Genomic DNA, 19,973 nt, shown 5'->3' on the forward strand with positions numbered 1-19,973 from the left:
ATTGTGTTGATGTTGTTGTTGTTATGCTATTTACACACAGTCTACCAAACATTATTAACTGGATTTGGTACTTTAATTATCGAGCCCTTTCAAGGGTCTAAGATGACTAAAGAAAAATTAAAGATAGCATCGTAGTATTCATGCTGTCCTGAGTAGTGTGGCCTTCTGTAGCTGATGTGTTGTATTTTTATCAATGCCTATTATTATTATTATTATTATTATTATTATTATTATTATTATTATTATTTCAATTTCTATACCACCCTTCCAAAAATGGCTCAGGGCGGTTTACACAGAGAAATAATAAATAAGTAAGATGGATCCCTGTCCCCAAAGATCTCACAGTCTAAAAAGAAACATAAGACAGACACCAGCAACCGTCACTGGAGGTACTTGTGCTGGGGGTGGATAGGGCCAGTTACTCTCCCCCTGCTAGATAAAGAGAATCGCCATGTTCAAAGGTGCCTCTTTGCCAAGTTAGCAGGATTCCCACAGTGGTTTTTATATACCACTTTTCAGCAACAGTTCTCAAAGTTTACATCGATATAAATAAATAAGATGACTCGCTGTCCCTAAAGGGCTCACTGTCTAAAAAAGAAACATAAGGTAAGACACCAGCAAAAGCCACTGGAGGGATGCTGTGCTGGGGACGGATAGAGCCAGTTGCTCTCCCCCTGTTAAATAAAAAGAATCCCCACTGCTTCTTTGCTGCTTCTTTGCTCAGTTAGCAGGGGTTCCCTTGAACTCAGTGGAAATTGCTGCTGCGGAAACCTGGGTCCAGACTGAGAAATCTAGCCTCCCAGTCTCACACCCAGCCAGCTTCACATGAGGGTTTTTTGGTTGTTTTTTAACAAATTTCTCTTGGATTAGTTTTTAAGTTTGGAGTGTAGTATTTCTCTGGCTGGCTGCAAAATGTCATGTTGTTTTAGAGACCTTCTCGCTGTTTACTTTGGGCTTTCTCAATGTTTGCTTCTGCGTGGCATTGCTTGCAAAGCTTTAAAAGGCAATCCGGTGAAAAGACGTACAGGCTGCACTTTGCTCCTGTCGACGTGAGTTTGCTAGGAGAAGTGAAGAAGGAGATAGAATTTGTGCAGAATCAGACGGGAGCAATGCCTGGTGGGAAATGAAGTCACGACAACACGATGGACACCCGTTGAAGTGGTTTTTGTGTGCTCACAAACTGGAGCGGGCGAGGAGGGAGAGGAATTGTGGCGCTCCTCCGAAAAGATGGCACTGGCACAAGCCAATAGGGGCCTTCAACTCTCCTGCAACCACATTCCATGCCGTAGAGATGTATCCGTGGCTAAACTTTCCTCACCGATCTATTTAAATCGAAAAACCATATTGCATCAAAAACCATATTGCAAACCCACTTCATTTCTTCCTGACTCCACCCCCACACTTTCCCCGCCCCTTTTCCTTTCCGACTCCACCCCCACACTTTCCCCTACCCCTTTTCCTTTCTGACTCCACCCCCACACTTTCCCCGCCCCTTTCCCTTTCTGACTCCACCCCCACACTTTCCCCGCCCCTTTTCCTTTCTGACTCCACCCCCACACTTTTTACACGACCCCCCACCCCCTCCACGGAGTGTGGGACAAAGTTCTAATGAGCAAACCCTCCAAGATATGGCCAGGCAGAATGCAACATTATATTCAACATAAGAGATCTAGTAAAATCCACAAGTATTCAGGTGCATTCTCCTCCTCCTCCACAGGTGGCGCGATTTCTCTAAGGGCGTGGGCAGGACCACCTGGCCGCTCTCGAGTTCGGGGCGGCCGCGGCCGGAAGGAGCCCCGGACAAAGAGGGAGGCGGTGCCTCCCCGGCCGGGCGGAAGTGCAGCCCGGGAAAGGCGCGGGGGCTGCCGGAAGTTGCAGTTCGCGCGGCGCTCAGCCCACCGCCATGCCTTCGCCTCCGCCGCCGCTGCTTCTGCTTCTGCTGCTGCTGGGGGTCGCGGCGGAGGCGCTGGAGCCCATCACGGTGGGCATCGCCATCGGGGCCGCCTCGGCGCTCACCGGCTACCTCTCCTCGCCGCGCTTCTACTGCGCCTTCCTGGAGTGCTGCCCCGGCGACAAGGACCGGCCCAACGGAACCGGTACGGGGGGGCGGGCGGGAGGCAGCGGGGCCCCCGGAGAACCGGCTCCTCCTTGCAAGGGCCCAGCCGCAGCACCGGGCGGGGGGGGGAGGAGACTGGAAGGTGCAACGGAGCCGTCGAGGCTGTGCAATGGGAAGGAGGGAGGGAGGGGGCCGCTGCTTCTGCCCCATAGCTTGGCCCAATAGGACCAATGGTGCCGGTCCTGAGGACTGCTCCGAATTGCTTGCTGGGGCTGAGCAGAGCAGCGGGATCGGTGCCGGTCCTGCGGACTAGTGCAAAGGAGCCAGGCTGAGCAGAGCAGCGGGATCAGTGCAGGTCCCGAGGACTGGTCCAAAGAAACCGGGGCTGAGAGCAGAGTCGCAGAATCGGTGCCGGTCCTGAGAACTGGTCCAAAGAGCTGGGGCTGAGCAGAGCAGCAGGATCGGTGCAGGTCCTGAGGAGCGGCCCAAAGAAACCGGGGCTGGGAGCAGAGTAGCAGAATAGCAGAACTGATGCCTGCCGTGAGGACTGCTCCCAAGAGCAGCAGGATCGGTGCGGGTCCTGCAGACTGGTGCAAAGAAACCAGGGCTGAGCAGAGCAGCAGGATCCGTCCGGGTGCTGTTCCTGGGAGGGCTCCTGGGCCATGCAAAGGGAACCCAACCTGGTTCACTTTGCACCAGCCAGTCCCAGGACCAGACTCCGCTCTGCTGGGCCAGTCTCAGGGACTGGTGTCGTACTGGAGGTTGGGTTGGAGCAGCCAGCCTGCTTCCGCGCTATAACAGACTCTGCCAGGGCTGTGCTGGGACGGCCAGCCCTTGCAAGAAGCTAATTTTAAGTTTCCAAGCATCCGGCTGCGTCAAGAGGCTGCCTGCTGCTTCTTTGCGCGATTCACGTTTCTGCTCATGCTGCCATGTCTGCATTGGGCGCGATTGGCTTGTTCAGCCACTCCTGGTTCAAAAAGGCGCGGCAGAACGATCCATTCCCGGTGGAGGCTGCCGGGGTTCTCTCTGCAGGAGTTGCTGAGAGATCAGGGACTCGTGCAGAAACACGACGGGTGTACTCTGCATCTTCCACTTGGCCAGGAGGGAAGCCAAGGGCAGCTTTCTTTCTGAGTAAAAAAAGGAGGAGAGCTGGTCAGGTGGTAGCAAGCATGACTTGTCCCCTTAGCCAAGCAGGGTCCCCTCAGGGGATGGAGCCGCTCTGGGAAGAGCAGAAGGTTCTCCAAGTTCCCTCCCTGGCAGCATCTCCAAGATAGGACTGAGAGAGAGATTCCTGCCTACAACCCTGGAGAAGTTGTTGCCAGTCTAGGTAGACAATACTGAGCAAGATGGACCAAGGGTCTGACTCAGTATATGGCAGCATCCTATGTTCCCCGCTGTGTGGGGATGTGTAATCTTGCAATCCTGAGTCGAATGCCCCTCCAAAACTCAGGGTGGGGGAAATCAAGATCAAGCCCTTTATTAACAAAACATGTGGCTTGGCCCTGTGAACTTGAGGGATGTACTTTCGTTTTCTGGATCTGGGAGCAAATATTTGCTCTAAAGCAGGCCTGCTCAATTTAGGCCCCTCTCCATCTCTTTTTGAACTACAACTCCCACAATCCCCAGCCAGTAGCCAGGGATTATGGGAGTTGTAGGCCAACATCTGCAGGAGGGCCGGAATTGAGCAGCCCTGCTTTAAAGTCTCCCCCCCATCCCTGTGTTGTGCCCCACTGTCTCCGGAGCGAGCAACGCCCCCCGTAACTTCCTGGTATGGCTGGACAGCCGAATTTGCAACTTGCCTTGCCTCCCTGCGGCCGTTCTCTTTTCAGCCTCCTTTCTGCTCCCTCCTCTGCGCAGCGCTGAAACTGAATCTGGACGAGAAGCTCTTCGGCCAGCATCTGGCCAAAGAGGTGATCCTGAAGGCCGTGACCGGGTTCGCCAACAACCCCAACCCCAAGAAGCCTCTCACCCTCTCCTTGCACGGCTGGGCGGGCACCGGCAAGAACTTTGTGAGCCAGATTGTCGCCGACAACGTTCACAAAGGTGGGCTGAAGAGCAAATACGTCCATTTGTTCCTCTCGACGCTGCATTTCCCACACGATCACCAGATTAAGCTGTATAAGGTGAGCGGGAACGCTTCCGGTCTGCCGTCAGTTGGAGGCAACCTGAGGGTCGCGGGCCAAGTTTCGGCAATGCTGACTTTGCTAACTGGGGGCTAACTTTTGTTCCCATTTTAAAGATAGTGCGAGTGAGGTGGAAAGAGCCACTCTCGGCTTCAACTGGACTCTTTTCCTTCCCCTACTCTCTGGGAAGGAGGGGCTGGTCTTGTGGTAGCAAGCATGGCTTGTCCCCTTAGCTAAGCAGGGTCTGCCCTGGTTTGCATATGAATGGGAGACTAGAAGTGTGAGTACTGTAAGATCTTCCCCTCAGGGGATGGAGCCGCTCTGGGAAGAGCATCTAGGCTCCAAGTTCCTTCCCTGGCAGCATCTCCAAGATAGGGCTGAGAGAGATTCCTGCCTGCAGCCTTGGAGAAGCCGCTGCCAGTCTGTGAAGATAATACTGAGCTAGATAGACCAATGGTCTGACTCAGTATATGGCAGCTGTTTATATGTTCCTATGTAAGGCAGCTTCCTATGATCCAGGAACTACCTTGGTTTGCATTTGGAGGGGAGACTATATATGAGGCTATGGGCGTCATATCGGAAACGGACCAGCTCTTGGGAAAAACCTTATTGACAGCTGGGTTTTTCAGGCTAGCTGGGTTTTTGTCTGAGGTTGGTGCTGAATCACTCTTGGTCTGGAAATCTTTAAAGGTTTTGCAACACAGAAAAAATTAAGGGCTTGGATTTGAGCTTCGGTTGCTGTGACCTTTTGATACTCTCAAATATCCTGGTTGTTATGGGCAAACAGATAGCTGTGCAGTTCCTGTAAAAAAGCGAGTCCTAAGAGCGGAGGAATAGAAAGTGAAATTTAAAACCTTCAGCTGCAGCACTTCTCTTTTGACAAAGTATGGTCTGCGTATCTTGGCAGAGCTGACCCCAGGCTTTCAAAACCAGGCTGTCATGTGGGGTATCTGGTCGTCCGAGGTTTATTATACAGTAGGAGTTCTAGAACTTGCCCCCCCCCCGCAAGATCTGGTTAGACTACAACTCCCATCATCCTCTGCCACAACTGGCCACGTTTGTGAACTCCAGGAAGGAACATATTTTACTTTCTCTTTTAAGCTTCCCTGTTTCGCTTTCTGTCCTCTTTCTCTGCTGGCTGGCAGAGGGAGAGCAACTGGCCTTATCCGTCCTCAGCATAGCATCCCTCCAGTAGCTGTTGCTGGTGTCTCCCTTATGTTGTTTTTTTTAGATTGTGAGCCCTTCGTGGATAGGGGACCATCTTATTTCTGTATTATTTATTTTTCTATGTAAACCGCTTTGAGAATTTTGTTGAAGAGCGGTATATAAATATTCGTAGTAGTAGTGTACACCCGTCTATGCGTTTGTGTGAATGACTGTACCTGGGTTTGTGTGAATCTGTACCTGTGTGAATTCACCTTTGTGTGAATCTGTTTGTGTGTTTCTGTACCTGGGTTTGTGTGAATGACTGTATCTGCGTACAGATCTGTACACTTGTTTTACGAGTGTCGAATATAATGTCTGAATGGGCCTTCTGTTCCCTCTTCCTTCAGGACCAGTTGCAGAAGTGGATCCGGGGTAACGTGAGCGCGTGTGCCAAGTCTGTGTTCATCTTTGACGAAATGGACAAGCTTCACCCTGGGCTGATCGATGCCATCAAGCCGTTCTTGGACTACTACGAACAGATCGACGGCATCTCTTACCGGAAAGCTATCTTTATCTTTCTCAGGTGAGTGGCTTCTTCAGTGTTTTCAAATGCGCAGAATCGCTTCAGCTATGATCTGCTATTTCCGAAAGAGCTAGAAATTTTAGGGTCCTTATGTGAACATGTAACCGGAGCCCCTGTGGGCAAGAAGAAGGTACTGGCGGTCTTGGGGTAACCTGCAGATATGTTGGTTTCCCAAAAGTCTGAAGGCAAAAACACAAGGGGGCAAAATAAATAAATAAACCACCACCCCACCCAAAACTGCCCCAGTGTGGGTGGAATGTTTGTGGACTCGGAGGTCAGTTAACAGACAACTGGGTGGATATGAAACTCAGTGGTGAGGAAGGAGGATTTGAATTTTAAAAAGCTGCTTCTCAGCTTGAAGAAGACTCCCTTAAGACAGCCGCCTTCCACCTCGGAGGGGGAAAGGTGCCTCAAACTGTCATGCTCAGGCAGAGCATGCACACCAAGATATACTGCAACGTTTTATTCCAAGCCCCCTTCCAGCTTTAATATTGTAGGATTCTAACTTTGTGTTCCCTTCAGCAGCTTTTGAATTGTATTGTGAGCCAGCTGTGAGATCTTTTAGATCATAAAAGTATAATCGGATAAAATAAATACAAGAGAAGTGTGATTTCTTCCTTTGGGTGACAGCCCGCGAAATAAGACAAACAAGACATTTTAATTGCATCCAAGAGAGAGAAGGGCGGACATCGTGAGTTGGGGGTTCCCAACCTTCGATACTCCAGATGTTGCTGGACTACCACTCCCATTATCCCCAGCCACAATAAATATCTGGGGACCTACACTTAGGAGCCCCATTCTAGGGGTGTGCAAAACTGATTCTATTCAAATCCGGTTCGAATAGAGCTGGCCCGATTCGGACTTGAACCGGACGAGACCCCCCAAAAGGGGTGCCAGTCCCAGCCCCAGTTCTGATGAATCGGTTTGGCAGTTTGGGGGCATGCTCGTAAAGAAGAATCCCGTGAGGGTTCCCTTCTACAAGCAGGGGTGGGAGCCCCGCCTAGTTAAATAAAAATCGTAATCGGCACAGGCGAGAGGGCATCTGTAATCTGGGGAGGGCGACGGCGGTGCGGTTGCTCCTCCCGACTGGGCCCGGTGCTCAAGCGTGGTCCAGTTCCAGCCTCTGTGCATGCACGGAGGCCATTTGCATGATGAACTGGACCCGAACCGAGTTCGAGTGATCGATTCGAGTGAAGAACTCGAACCAAACCGCTGGAATCAGTTCATTCCCTCCCCCATCCTGTGCCGGTGTTACAAAGTTTTAGAGTGAGGCTTGCTCTTCTGTTTCTCGATAGCAACGCAGGGGGCGACCTCATTACCAAAGTGACTTTAGACTTCTGGAAGAACGGACGGGCCCGAGAAGAGATCCAGCTGAAAGACTTAGAGCCTGTGTTATCCATTGGCGTCTTCAACAATAAACACAGTAAGTGGCCTTCTTGGCGAGCTGGAGACCCAACGTTGAGAACCCCTGGTGTTGACGGACCAGTGGTCTGACTCGGTAGAAGGCAGCTTCCGATGTTCCTCTCCAGTTGTCCCCTTTGCTAAGCAGAGTCTGCCTTGGTTTGCATTTGGATGGGAAACTACCTCTGAGCAGTTCTGCTGTAAGGTGTTTCCCGGAGGAAATGGGGCCGCAGCTCAGTGGCCGAGTGTTTGCATGCTGAAGGTCCCAGGTTCAATCCCTGGCAGCATCTCCAGGTAGGGCTGGGAAAGACACCAGTCTGAAATCCTGGGGAGCAGCTGCCAGTCAGTGTAGACAATCCTGAGCTGGTCTGACTCAGCATTCAGCAGCTTCCTACATTTTGTGTTTTAAAAACCCTCGCGCTCACCTCTCCTCAACCCGATTCTGCCTCTTCCCAGGCGGCCTCTGGCACAGCAGTCTCATCGACCGGAACCTCATCGACTACTTTGTGCCCTTCCTTCCGCTGGAGTACAAGCACGTGAAAATGTGCATCCGAGCGGAAATCCAGGCCCGTGGCAACCCCCTAGACGAGAGCATCGTCGAAAAGGTGGCCGACGAGATGACCTTCTTCCCCAAAGATGAACGGATCTTCTCGGACAAAGGCTGCAAGACCGTCCAGACCAAGCTGGACTTCCACTGAGCGTTTTCAAACACCCGTTGCCCGGAAATGTAGGATGTGGAACTCACTGCAAGACATTTCCTGCTGCTTTTCCAAAGCACTTTCTATGCTTAAAAAAAAAAAAATCCCAGTGGATATGCACTTTAAAAAATGTTGAGCCACACACACCATTGGGGGTTTTAGCATCCATCTCAATCTTTCCTCCTCCAAGTGTTGCACCAGTGAAGGATTGCTTTTTAGGTTTTTATGAAATGTAGGCTACACTGCTGGAGATGGTCTCTGGAGCGCGATGATCTAGCTTAAAATCCTTTCCCTTGTCTCGCGGACCTCTCAACAAAACTAAAGACTACCGTGAAGGCCAATTCCATTCCGTGATTCCGATCTCTCCTGCCATCCGGTACTGGTCCGGTATCAGGTTGGGAATTTTGCCGCTTAGGGGGTTGATGGGGCAGTGCCTTCAGGACAGTGGGGTGGCTGGGGGGCGGGGAAGGAGATCGGCTCTTCAGGATGCGGCTGGCTTGAAGATGGTTGGAGATCCGGGCCTTGCTAACCAGTTGGGTGGCTGCCTCTCGTTGGATGGCAGAGACGTCTGTTGGATTCAGTTGTCCCCCCCCTTCTGCCGTTGCGATGTGGGAAGGGGTTGTCCAAGCTCAGGGAAACCAGTTAGCGCTGCCTCGGGTCCCCAGTTGGTGTTGGACTACAACTCCCATCATCCACTGTCATCCTAGTGGCATGGGTTGATAGGAGTTGTAGTCCAAGAAGAGGCCAGTCCGTCGGATTCAGTTGACGCCCCTTCTGCTGTCGTGATGTGGGGAAGGGGTTGTCTGAGCTCAGGGCAACCAGTTGATGCAAGGGTCCCTGGCCTGGGGGTGGGAGGGGACCCCCACCAATTGTGATAGACTACAACTCCCATCGTGCACTGCCAGCCTCTGGCTGGGGTGATGGGATTTGTAGTCTGACATAATCTGGGGACCCAGCGTTGAGAACCCAGAGTTAATAGATGACAGAATTATGCTTTTTATATCCCCCTCCCCAAAACCCAATAGTCATCCTGGGAACAAGCCACTGGCAGCTGGATTGATGCGCGGTACGGAACGCCCTTGGACGAATCCAAGCGATCATTTGACTGTTACGGCTTGACTAGGTCTGTGTCTCGGCATCGCATGAAAGAGGATTCCACTGTGTCTGGGTTCCTTTGTTACAGAGGGTCGGTCTTCTGCGTTCCTGCCCTTCTGATCTCCAGTAGGGTCCACCCCGTCCTTTTGCTCGACATCCCTCTACAGAAGTCATTTTAACGAGTGCGTCCTTTTCCGTTGCCCTGATCGTTGGAATGGAGGCCTTCGGGATGGTGAAATTTATAGTGAAATTGTAGAAGTGGCGCAAAACGCTGGATAGAGTTAATTCCATCCTTTCCCCCTCCCTGCCTCTCTATATTTAAGGCAGGGGCTTTTAACCTTGGGTCCCGGGATTATGTTGGACTCCCATCATTTGACTCCCTTTGGTTGTCGTGGCAGGGGATGATGGGCCTTGTAGTCCACCGCCATCCTCTGGGGCCCATGTTTGAGAATCCCTGATTTAAGGCCAGGGGAGGCAACCTTGGCCCTGTTGAGCCTCGTGGAACTCCTCCCATCACCCCCAGCCACGTGTGACTGGGAGTGATGGGAGTTGTAGTTCAACAGCTGGGATGCCCAAATCGTCCACCCCTGATTTGAGGTTTCGTGCACATCATTCTTTAAAGAAGAGCCTGCATCTGACTGATCCCTGCCGGGCTTGGGGTGGGGGTAGGGGGCTGTTTCCTCTTCTTCTCCTGCCCCCAAGCTGTGCATCCAGACGGGGTGGGAAACACTATTGGCTCATGTGAGTCTTCAGATCTAGCCTATCTTGCGACTTTGGAGGGTGGTGGCGATAGCTATGCTTTCCAAAGAGTTCTGTTTTCCTCGTGTCCCGCAATTCGCATTGGATTTGCAGAAGTACACCTGTCCAAATAGTTCGGTCTGTGCTGTTTGAGCCTGCAGCTCAGCCTCGCCCCCCGTGTGAATTGATACTGGCGTACCCACACAGTCAGGGGAACCGGCGATTAAAACCTACAGCCCCTGCCAGTGATCAAGTCACTTTAAGGGGCTGGAGCTGGCAGGACCGAGCTGACTCAGTTCCTACTCCCCTGCGGGCTGGGTGCAATTGGAGACGGCTCCCCGGTCCGCACAGGGATTAAAAGTGCCTTTGCTTGGAGTGTGTGTGTGGTGCAGCACTCCTTGGAATATTTCATTCTGCTTTTTGAAATGCACCCTGTGGAGAAACAGCCAAGAAAGGAAGGGCCATTCTGCCTTTTCACTATATAGGGACGGAAGGGTGTAAGTCCAGGCTCCAGAGAATGGAAGGGTGTAAGTCCAGGCGCCAGAGAATGTCTACCAAATCTCACATCGTTGTGAGCTGCCCGCATATCTCACATCGTCACATCTCACATCGTTGTGAGTTGCCCGCATAGAAAATACGATCCTGTTGGGTTCATATATATATTTTTTAAGATTCTGGGAGAATGTCTTTGCAGCGTGGTTGAGGAGAGAGAGCTGGCTGTATTGTGTATTTGAACATTTTAAAATTCCTTTTTAAAGACACTCGCCGGATACTTTTAACTTTTGTACTGCTCCCAGGTTCGCAAGCATTATGGAACAATAGGTCACTGGATCAGTTCTCTGCCGTGAGAGGTTACTTGTGATTGCTTTCAAACGGGGCCCAGGTGACCTCGTCCACCAGGGTTGTACACTAATGATTCTGATACTCTGTTTCAAGCCGTTGCAATAAAAATAGTTTTCATCCATGGTCCTCGGTCTCGCTGTTCCCTGCATGAAAATTCAAACCTACATATGAAGTTGGTTCAGTTTTCAGTGACCATGGCTTGTAACCTTGGGGACCAGTGTCATTCACTCAATGACATCTTGGTTGATACTGCACTTGTGCAACCAGCACATTTGCACTGAGGCAAGATGATTGGGAAGCTGGGAGGGGAGCTGGTCTTGGGGTAACAAACATGAATTGTCCCCTTAGCTAAGCAGGGTCCACCCTGGTTTGCATTTGAATGGGAGATTGCTTGGGAGTATTATAAGATATTCCTCATAGGGGTTCGCAACCTGTGGTATTCCAAATGTTGAACTGCAACTCCCAGTAACCCTAATGCTGGCTGGGGATGATGGGATTTGTAGTTCAGCGGCATCTGGAGGACCACAGGTTGGGAACCCATCTTAGGGGATGGAACTGTAGCTCAGTGGTGGAGAATCTTCTTCCCCAGGTCCAGAGCTGGGAAAGATCCCTGTCTGAAACCCCTGGAGGACTGTGTGGCTCTGGTTGGACTACAGCTCCCATCATCCTTGGTGGGCAGTGGTTGGGGATGATGGGAGCTGTAGTTCCAACATCTGCAGGAGGGCCGAAGTGCAGCCCTGGTGCAGGCAATATTGAGCTAGATTATTATTATTATTATTACATTTTATATCCCGCTCTTCCTCCAAGGAGCCCAGAGCGGTGTACTACATACTTGAGTTTCTCTTTCACAACAACCCTGTGAAGTAGGATAGGCTGAGAGAGAAGTGACTGGCCCAGAGTCACCCAGCAAGTCTCATGGCTGAATGGGGATTTGAACTCGGGTCTCCCCGGTCCTAGTCCAGCACTCTAACCACTACACCACGCTGGCTTTGGACTAAGGGTCTGCCAGCTGGTTGTTCCTGTTCCCACTGCCAAAGATGTGTTTTGGGGCTTGGAGAATCCCTGCTGTAGAGCATCTGTTTTGCATGCAGAAGGTCCCCAGTTCAATCCCTGGCAGCATCTCCAGATAGGGCTGGGAAAGACTCTGGCCTGGAGAGCAGCTGCCAGTCAGTGTAGGTAGCCAATACTGAGGCTGACTCAGTAGAAGGCAGCTTCTTCTCTTCCTGGTGCTGCCGCTGTTAATCTTCAGAAAAACAGGGAAGCGGATAAATGAAGGCAAAGCGAAGAATCGGAACAATTAAAGATTTATTCAGATTTCTTTCTTTTTTTAAGGGAATTTTTTTTTTTAAAGCAGCAGCTGGCGTTGATGGCGACTCACACAATTGTGGTGTTGTAGGCTGCTCCAATATCCCAGTGGCAGCAGTCTCCTGTGAGGCTTCCGAGGATCTCATTCACACCCACCCAACCTCTTTTCATTTTGTCATTGGCTGAATTGGGGAATCTGGCCCAAGTGTAGCTGCTGCTAATGCTGGCTTCAAACCCAAAGCTTGCTTGGAGCTTCCAGGCAGGCAAGCTGCAGTTTAGAGCAAAGGGAGGCAGCCTTGAGGCTGGGGATGATGGGAGTTGTAGTTCAACAGCTGGAGAGCCAGGGTAGCCTTTCCCTGCTTTAGAGAACTGGGTCCACTTTCATTTTCAGCGCTCTCTCCTCTCCGTAAGTATAGTCATAGAGGTGACGAAAAGGCCATGCACTATCCAATCCAGACCAAATCGCAGCAAAGCATCCTTGTCCACACTTTGAGCATAAGAACAGCCCTGCCGGATCAGGCCTAAGGCCTTTCAAGCCCAGAATCCTGTTTCCACGAATGTCTGAACTGAGTCATGTGGTACCTTTCCCCATCAGCCGCTAACAAAAGAGAGCAGGGTCATGGAAACCCAGAGCTAGGTTAAAGCGGCAACTTTGGTCTGCAGATGTGGTTGGACTACAGTTCCCATCATCCACTGACAGTGGAATTGTAGTCCAACCGCATCTGGGGACTCCAGGTTGAGATCCCCTGGGTTTGAGAAAGCGACCTAAAGCCCCTGTTTAACACTCTCAGTTACTACCTTTTCAATGATTGCAGCCATAAGCCAATTTTCAAGTTGGTATTCTACATAGCCACGAGGAAGAGATCTACTACCGTAAGGCCGTATTTTTATAGAACACTTAAATGCTATAGATTGTGTCAAACGTACAAAATACGTTGGTAATAGAATCGGAAGCGATTCTAATTCCATTACTTTGCATGTTTGGGGCACTATCTACAGTATTTAAGAGTCTTGTAAAAATAAGGCCTTTTGTAGGACGCGCTCTCTTGGCCAAGTGCATATATGTAATGTCAGCGTGAAAATTTGCTTATGGCTATCGTCATTTTAAAAAGTGGTGGTATGCCCGATTCCTTGGAACTGCCCCCTGGCACGGTCTGTAGGACATGCAGTCTTATGAGGCCCAACATGAGCTTGGCTGGTATCACAGCGCCCCCCCAAGGCCACACAACAGAAGTGGCAGCTGTTCAAACTTTACAGTTGCTCTAAATTCTTTTAAGCCGGGAAAGCTTTGCATCACTGATGCTAGGGAAGAGAGAGAGAGACACACACACACGCACAGCAAAAGCAGATTTGGAAGAGATCATTGTTTCCCCCTGTCACTTTGATTTCCTGAAGGGGGAAAACTTCTCTGCAATCTATTGCATCTGGCTTTGTTTCAGAATTCCAGCAGAGGTTTTTTATTTATTTATTTTATTCCCACTCTCATGGCACTTCTGCTGCAGAGGAGCCTGGCACCCACAGAAGCCCTGTGCATTACAAAGGATTCTGGGAGTTTTCTGGGGGCACTGCCTGAGACAGCTAGACCTCACTGTTGTCCACATGGACTGTGTGTGTATCTTAGAACATACTCAGCCCTATCCTGTGACCGCATGGCTGCTCACAGCTTTAGTCCTCAAAAAAGCGGCAATGTGCCCCATTCCACCACCCACAGAACTGTCCCCATAGAAGTTCTCCATCACTACAGATCTCTTTGAGGTACCCCCATAACCTTTCAAGGAACAGAACAAAGTTTGAAACCCAGGGGTATCATCAGCCCTGATTTCTGTGCCAGTCTTGCTGGAAACATTCAAGATTGCCTTGCCTTTCTTTTTTTTAAACACACGCCTCCTTTCCAAGGAAGCTTGAACTTCATTTTCTGAGGAGTCCTGATTCTTAAGGGAAGACTCAGAGGTACTTCATATCCCCTGGAACTCTTAATTTGAACTAGATTCGGTCACAGACCTGTATGTAACTGGTTCGAGACCAAATATTACCCCATAAAGCAGTTGTGAAAGGAATTCAAGTAGTTTCACAGTACAGACACCATCACTCTGGAATTGTAGGTATTCCTGTTCTTAGCAGAAAGCTAAGAACAATACCTCAAAAGTAGGTTTTGGAATTCGTCACAATTCCCTCCCCCTCACGAAAAGCCAATGAATTTATCTCCTTAACGGATTTACATACGTTGATCTTTAAAAAAAAAAAAAATGGAAAAAGTGATCAGTTTCTCGGATTGGGTTCATTTTCTTCTCTGAAGATAAAAAGATTACAAGTCATAGTAGAAATCCAGCTTTGTGTAAACAGTCTTGCAACCTTTGTCGGAATAGATCCTCTCCACCTTGGGGAAGTAGGTCATCTCGTCTGCCACCCGGGCCACGATTTCCTCATCCACCACGTAGCCCCGCGATTCGAGTTCGACGCGGATGCACATTTTCACATGCTTGTACTCAAGGGGCAAGAAGGGGACGAAGTAGTCAATGAGGTTTCGGTCGATGAGGCTGCTATGCCAAAAGCCACCTGGCAAGGAACAAGGGGGACATGTCGTCAGAGCACCTTGCGTTAGAGAACGTCACTATTTTTCAAGCAGGGGCGACTTTAGGAATGCAGGAAACTGCCTTCTACCGAGTCAGACGATTGGTCCATCTAGCTCAGTATTGTCTGTCTACACAAGGGATTCTCAACCATGGGTCTCTAGATATTATTGGACTTCAACTCCCATAATCCCCAGCCCCAGTGGCCTTTGGTTGGGGATTATGGGAGTTGAAGTCCCATAACATCCGGGGACCCAACGTTGAGAATCCCTGGACTAGTGGATTTCTGCAGCCCTAGTAATGTTGGAAGCCTCACACCCAGAGAGAGACCGAGATGAGGACAGCAATCCGACGTACGGTTATTTTAAGACCGGGCTGTTCGACCCTACACATGGGTAGTCACAGGTAAGCCCCTCTGTGTCCTCCGATACTTGCACCAGGTAAGCATGCCACAGCGTCAAGGTTTCACTGAGCCCAGCGTCACTTACTGTTCTTGTTATTGAAGACAGAGACAGACAGCGCAACCTCCAGATCTCGGAGTTCCAAGTCCTCCCTTCTCTTTCCACGCCGCCAGAAGTCGAGCGTCACTTCTGTTATTTTTTCAGCCCCTGCGTTGCTGGGAAAGGAGGGAAGGGGTCGTCAAAAGGAGGCCGTTCTTCAAAGAGGAGAATCTGACAACACTCAACTTTTTGCCAGGCTTAATGGCTTTATAGGAACCGAGGAAGTTGCCTAACAGATTGGTCCCATCGGTCCCCTCTAGATCAGAAGTGGCAGCGGCTTCTCCATGGTTATTATTATTTTATTATTATTATTATTTATTTACATTTATATCCCGCTCTTCCTCCAAGGAGCCCAGAGCGGTGTACTACATACTTAGGTTTCTCCTCACAACAACCCTGTGAAGTAGGCTAGGCCGAGAGAGGAGTGACTGGCCCAGAGTCACCCAACAAGTCTCATGGCCGAATGGGGAGTTGAACTCGGGTCTCCCCGGTCCTTGTCCAGCACTCTAACCACGACACCACGCTGGCTCTCTAAGCCAGCGGAGTCACTCTTGCAGGCAGGAGTCTCTCTCAGCCCTATCTGGAGATGCCAGGGAGGGAACCTGGAACCTTCTGCATGCAAGCAGGCATGTCCTTCTCCCAGAACGGGTCCATCCCCGAGAGGAAGATCTAACAGTGCTGATGCAGGAAATCTTCCATTCAAATGCAAGCAATTCATGCCTACTACCACAAGACCAGCGGGGTTCAGCCGTTGGCTTGAGTCAAAAAATGCACCGAAGGAACAAACCAGCCAAACAGAAGTGAGACGAAAACACTAACCTCCCACACAAGTGTATTTGAATTGTGCGTTGTGATCGGATTTAATTTGCAAACTATCTGGGGAGCGGATCATCCAATTCTTAAATACCTGTATACACACCATTATATATAGGTATAATATAGAATTATTATACCACTTTTCTGCCCTAAAAATAAATAAATCCCAAACCACCTAACAAAATCAAAAGCCAAGAATATAATACAATAAATCAACAAAAATTTCCAGAGTAATAAAAAAAGAAATGGGGGGAGGGGGCGAGGAGAGGACTGTGCACACACAGGGCCTTCTGTGTCGTGTGTGCACCCCAGGTAAGCTCCCCAGATACCAAAGGCACTGCCCCCAAAGACCTTAATGGAGTATGTGGGTTCAGACAGGCGGGATGATGTGGACAGGCAGGATGATGTGGGTGCAGACAATATAATATTTCAAAGCAAGGCTAAAAACCTATTCTAGGCACCAATGTACAGAAATGTGTACGGTCAGTGGCTCAACATCTGAGCTCCTTAGGGGGAAGAGACATTTGGTGCCGGTTCCTGGAAACACTTCTCCAGCCCCGGGGCAGGTTAGCATCTCTCACCTGAGGAAGATAAAGATGGCTTTCCGATAGGACACGCCATCCAGCTCCTCGTAGTAGTCCAAGAAAGGCTTGATGGAGTCGATGAGGCCAGCGTGCATTTTGTCCATCTCGTCGAAGATGAAGATGGACCGCGCACAGGCGGTCACGTTGCCCCGGATCCAAGACTGTAACTGGTCCTGAAATTTAAAGGGGTTAGGGTTAGCACTGTACCTTCAGTGACTGTGGCTGATGTCTATCTTACGTTTCTTTTTAGATTGTAAGCCCTTTGCGGCAGGGATCCATCTTATTCAGGGCTGCTCAACTCCAGCAGATGTTGGCTTACAACTCCCATAATCCCTGGCTATTGGCCACTGTGGCTGGGGATTACGGGAACTGCAGTCCCCAAACAGCTGGGGGGCCTAAGCTGAGCAGACCTGATCTTATTTATTTATTATTTCTCTGTGTAAACCGCCCAGAGCCATTTCTGGAAGGGCGGTATAGAAATTGAATGAATGAATGAATGAATGAATGAATGAATGAATGAATGAATGAATGAATGAATACAACAACAATCAATCAATTGTTAGTTAGTGGGAGTGGCTTTCTTCCGTCAAGGCAGGTTCACAGACAGTCCCATCTAGATACTGATTTGACCCAGACATGTTTAGCATACCCTTGGACCATGCCTCTGAGATATCAGACACCCTTTCCGCCCGTTGGAAGGAGGGAGTGTGTCAGCAGCAAGGGGCAAGATTGCCCTCGACTTCCATTGATGATTTCCTCACTGAGGTGCCCTGAAATTCCCCAGATCCCTGAAAACCGTGACTCTAAGGAAAGAGTTTTCTAACCACATCCCACTCTGAAGCCGGAGTATATCCCGTTACCTTGTACTGGGTGATGTTCTGCCGATGAGGGAAATGCAAAGTAGACACAAACTGGTGGACATATTTGCTGTTGAGGCCGCCTTCGTAGATGCTCTCGGCAACGATCTTACTGACAAAGTTCTTGCCGGTTCCCGTCCACCCATGCAAAGAGAGGGTCAGGGGCTTCTTGGGGTTTGCGTTATTCAAAAAACCGGTGACGGCTTTCACAAGCACCCTTTTCACCAGGTGCTGCCCGAAGAGCTTCTTGTCCAGGTGTTCTTCAAGCGCTGAGGAATTTGGCGAGAGGAGAAAGCATTGAAGTCCCCCAGCACCACAAGCCTGGGAGACTCCGACACCAAACCTGAGACCACATCCGTCAGCTTAGTTAGGGACTCCATTGGGCGGCGGGGCGATCGGTACACCAAGAGAAATCCCAGTCTCTCCCTGGCCCCCAAACCTAGGTACACACAGTCAATATCGTCAGGCGCTTTGACAGTGATCCTGGCAAGGGAGATATTGCTCTTGTAGACCACAGCCACTCCACCTCTCCGCACCTGCTCCTCAACAGGGTACCCTGGAGGGAGAAGCTGGGACCAGACTGGGCCACCAGCCTCCCCCAACAAGTCTTTGAGATACATACCAGGTTGGCCCTTTCATCCATAATCAGGTCATGGATGATTTCTGGTTTATTCTGGACCGACCTGGCATTACAGATCAGCAAGGTGAGGGTCCGTGGGAGGTTGGCACTGCTCCCCAAGGTCAAAGAGCTGGCAGGGCAGCCGGAAGGGGAAACAGCTAATAGATTTCTGACTTCCCTTCCCCTGTAACGACCTGCCAACTTTACTTCCTCTATTCCCCACCACCACCGGAATGGCCACCCCACAGTCAGTGGACACCCCCCCCGTCTCCCCATCCCCAGACAAACCACGACACATCTGACACACACAAAAACAACAGGAGCCAAAGATACCACCTGGCCCTCGTTGCCCCCCCCGCCCCCTGAAGTGGTTCCTCCAAAGGGGCAGCAGCCCTTTTATAAGCCCAGAAAGATGGCTACTCTTGGGCAACTGATGCTCAAGAACTGCTGACTCCCTCCCTCTGGCCCTGATCCCGCACAGACTCACCCACAGGGCAGCAGCCACAGCCCCACAAGTTAGAGGGCACACAGGCTGGCAAGCTGACATAGGAGCATAGGAAGCTGCCATATATTGAGTCAGACCATGGGTCTATCTAGCTCAGGATTGTCAACCCAGACTGGCAGCGGCTTCTCCCAGGTTGCAGGCGGGAGGCTCTCTCAGCCCTATCTTGGAGATGCTGCCAGGGAGGAAACTAGGGACCTAGATGCTCTTCCCAGAGCGGCTCCATCCCTAAAGAGGAATACCTTCCAGTACTCACACTTCTAGTCTCCCTTTCATATGCAACCAGGGCGGACCCTGCTTAGCTAAGGGGGAAAGTCATGCTTGCTACCACCAGACCAGCTCTCCTCACAGGAGTCCTCCCCTGCACAGACAGGGCAACACCAGTGTTCTCGCTAACATTTTCCATCTGTGTGCGGAATGAGTTGTCTTTTGGGCGACCATAGCATCAAGGCAGTGCGCGTGCGCATGTGCATTCGGAGTGGGGCTTTCCCAATTCAACCTGAGCAGGATCTAAAACTAACTGAGCGGACATCCAAAACCTTGTGAGCGTGCCACATGGGCGCAGGCCTTAGAGGGAACACTAGGCAACACTCCCCCCGCTGTCTGACAGCACAGCCTTGGCTCCCTCCTGCAGTGTTCCCCTGTAACAGGGATTCCCAGATGGCGCTGACTACAACTCCCATCATCCCCAGCTGCAGTGGTCTTTGGCTGGGGGTGATGGGGGTTGTAGTCAGCAACCTCTGGGAAGCCTTGATCCCGGGCAACAAGCGGCTCTCCTCCTGGCCTCCCAGCCCTTGCCCTCCTTTCCCACCCCACGCATCACAGCCTTCGCTCTGACGTCACGGGGCTTGCTTCGCCCGCTGACGTCACAGCGCTGACGTCAAGACACTGGGCCCCTCCCATCAGCCGCGCGAGCGCTCGCCTCACCTGCCCCAGCGCGCGCCCCGGGCCTCTGCAGGCAGCACTCCGCGAAGTAGCAGTAGAGCCTCGGGTAGGAGATCAAGCCGGTGAGGGCCGAGGCGGCGGCGCCGGCCAGCGCCAGGCCCACGCTGATGGGCTCCACCGCCTGCGCCTCCGGGCCCAGCTGCACCAGCGCCACCAAGGCGAGCCCCAGCACGGCCCCGGGCTCCCGCAGCAGCCTCATCGCCGCCCGCCGGCCCGGCCCCTCGCCCGCGGCTAGTTTCCCGAAGCTTAGGCACTTCCGCCCCCTTCCTCGGCCGCTTCCGGCTCCGCAGGCGCCATCTTGGTGACGGGCAGGCCGGTTGGGGCGGCATACGGGACCTCCGCCAGCGGGTCGGGGAGGGCGGTGCGCGTGCGCCGTGCCTGGTTGAGTCGCGCCCCCTTTGCTCGGATGCCATAATTGGGCAGTGCACCTTATCCACGCCCCTTTTTTATGATTATATCTCTGAATTATTTCTTTATTATTATTATCATCATCATCATCATCATCATGAATTATTTCTTCGTTATTATCATTATTATACCTCCTCACCCAGATGAATCTTGGGGGTTTACGTTATCTAAGCCCTTTTTATTA

The 19,973-nt window shown here is 51.1% G+C and overlaps 2 protein-coding genes across 2 annotated transcripts; one reads left to right on the forward strand and one right to left on the reverse strand.

Annotated features, from left to right (window-relative positions):
* The first annotated feature begins 1,827 nt into the window (after positions 1-1,827).
* TOR1B (torsin family 1 member B) lies at positions 1,828-10,806 on the forward strand. Its single transcript, XM_053282282.1, has 5 exons — positions 1,828-2,096; positions 3,914-4,179; positions 5,733-5,908; positions 7,204-7,331; positions 7,766-10,806. The coding sequence occupies exons 1-5, from the start codon at positions 1,904-1,906 to the stop codon at positions 8,005-8,007; spliced, it is 1,005 nt and encodes a 334-aa protein (XP_053138257.1). The 5' UTR covers positions 1,828-1,903; the 3' UTR covers positions 8,008-10,806.
* A 1,165-nt stretch (positions 10,807-11,971) lies between these two features.
* LOC128338968 (torsin-1A-like) lies at positions 11,972-19,695 on the reverse strand. The gene is made up of 5 exons (XM_053282281.1): positions 19,364-19,695; positions 17,319-17,584; positions 16,456-16,631; positions 15,047-15,174; positions 11,972-14,544 (listed from the first exon to the last, which is right to left on the reverse strand). The coding sequence occupies exons 1-5, from the start codon at positions 19,578-19,580 to the stop codon at positions 14,294-14,296; spliced, it is 1,038 nt and encodes a 345-aa protein (XP_053138256.1). The 5' UTR covers positions 19,581-19,695; the 3' UTR covers positions 11,972-14,293.
* Positions 19,696-19,973: the final 278 nt, after the last annotated feature.

This window comes from Hemicordylus capensis, chromosome 17, assembly GCF_027244095.1.
Source record: "Hemicordylus capensis ecotype Gifberg chromosome 17, rHemCap1.1.pri, whole genome shotgun sequence".
Lineage (NCBI taxonomy): Eukaryota > Metazoa > Chordata > Lepidosauria > Squamata > Cordylidae > Hemicordylus > Hemicordylus capensis.